The sequence below is a fragment of the Malaya genurostris genome, chromosome 2 (assembly GCF_030247185.1).
Source record: "Malaya genurostris strain Urasoe2022 chromosome 2, Malgen_1.1, whole genome shotgun sequence".
In the NCBI taxonomy this organism is placed as follows: domain Eukaryota; kingdom Metazoa; phylum Arthropoda; class Insecta; order Diptera; family Culicidae; genus Malaya; species Malaya genurostris.
Genome location: NC_080571.1, coordinates 122,011,251 through 122,012,919, shown reverse-complemented (window position 1 = coordinate 122,012,919; position 1,669 = coordinate 122,011,251). Strand labels below are relative to the sequence as shown.

Below are 1,669 nucleotides of genomic sequence, written 5' to 3'. Positions count from 1 at the left end.
ATACTTGTATCCTTACGATGCTATGACGTGGTCTACTCATCTTGTCCCCGACGACGGATCAAGACTACACCGACGAAGGAAGTTCTCTCGATCCGACGCTTACTCGCTGATCCCTTCTCCATATTCGCTGCAACTCCGAGAGTATCTGTGTTACCACTTTGTTTACTGCATTCCAAGTGCCTTCTTCACGACACATTTCCTCAGATATATTATCCACCCTTAGAGCAGGCATTTCTCTACGTACTTCCGCAAACCGGGGACAATCGAATATCACATGTTCTGGTGTTTCTTCAACATACTCACACTCCGGACAAAATGGAGACGCGGCGTGACACTCCACGATCTCTTTCAACTTGTTCGGGCACATCTCAGCTACGGTGGACGGACCTTAATTTTCGCCACCACAACTCGATATGCGTCCCCCCAGGGATTGGCGTCTGCTTCTCGACACAGTCTCTTGTAGCAATTTGATTTGCTACGCTTAATCTCCAGTTTGAAAGCGGACCTGGCTTCCCGAAAAGCCGACTTGCGTTCCTCTATTTCTGTTTCTGTCCTTGCTCTCTGGGCCCGCCTCCTGGCTCTGAGGCAAGCAGCTCGTAACGTACTGAGCGTCTCGTTCCACCAGTAAGCTGGGCGGCGGCTATTCGTTGGCTCCGATTTTCGCAGCATTGTGGTGTCGCAAGCCATCATCATTCTTCTTTTCAGTTCGGTCGCATCGATATTATCGACGCCGCCGTCCGGTCGAAGTGCCTCAATAAAGAGGTCCTTGTTAAAGGTTTTCGTCTTCCACTTTCGCCCATCGGTAATGCTTCTCCGTGTCGCCACTGGGGTTCGTTGGCCGATGCGATAGTGTATCGCTTGGTGATCGCTATGAGTGTATTCCTCGCTCACTTTCCAATTCATGTTTGCTGCCAGATTAGGACTGCAGAACGTGACGTCGATGATCGACTCTCTACCGTCTTTCCGAAATGTATTAACGGAGCCTTCATTACACAATCGTACTTCTAACTTTGCTAAAGCTTCCTGCAGGATGTATCCTCTTGCATTGGTTACTCTGCTGCCCCATTCCACCGCCCAGGCATTGAAGTCTCCTCCTATGACTACTGGTTTTCGTCCGATTAGCTTATTGGTCAATTGTTCCAGCACCTGGCTAAACTGCTCCACTGTCCATCTCGGAGGGGTATAGCAACTGCATACAAAGACGCCGTTAATCTTAGCAATCACGAAGCCTTCACTTGCGCTCTCGACCACTTCCTGTATAGGGAATCTTCCCATGACGTGTATCGCGGCCATTCCTGTTCTATCTGACACCCAGTTGCCGTTATCAGGGGGAACTTGATACGGCTCTGAGATTATCGCAACATCGCACTTCGTTTCTGTCATTGACTGCCATAACAGTTGCTGTGCGGTATCACAATGATTCAGATTTATCTGGGTTATCTCCATTACTGTTGGCCCGCAGTCGCCCTCTTGTAGGCAGGGCACTTGAAGCTACCAGTCTGATGATCATCTCCCTCCTTCGAAGTGCAAAGCATACACTTCGGTTTTTGCGTGCTGTCTCTCGCAACATGACCCATCCCTCCACATTTCCAGCACATTTTGGATCTGTCGGGGCCTTTACAAGCTCCTGCTCGATGTCCAAAGTCCAAGCACTTGAAGCATCTTTCCG

The 1,669-nt window shown here is 49.7% G+C and overlaps 1 protein-coding gene across 1 annotated transcript; it reads right to left on the bottom strand.

Annotated features, from left to right (window-relative positions):
• Positions 1 to 372: 372 nt before the first annotated feature.
• LOC131428790 (uncharacterized) lies at positions 373 to 1,446 on the bottom strand. The gene has a single exon (XM_058592834.1). It carries the CDS (start codon positions 1,444 to 1,446, stop codon positions 373 to 375), a length of 1,074 nt encoding a protein of 357 aa, XP_058448817.1.
• Between the last annotated feature and the right edge of the window lie 223 nt (positions 1,447 to 1,669).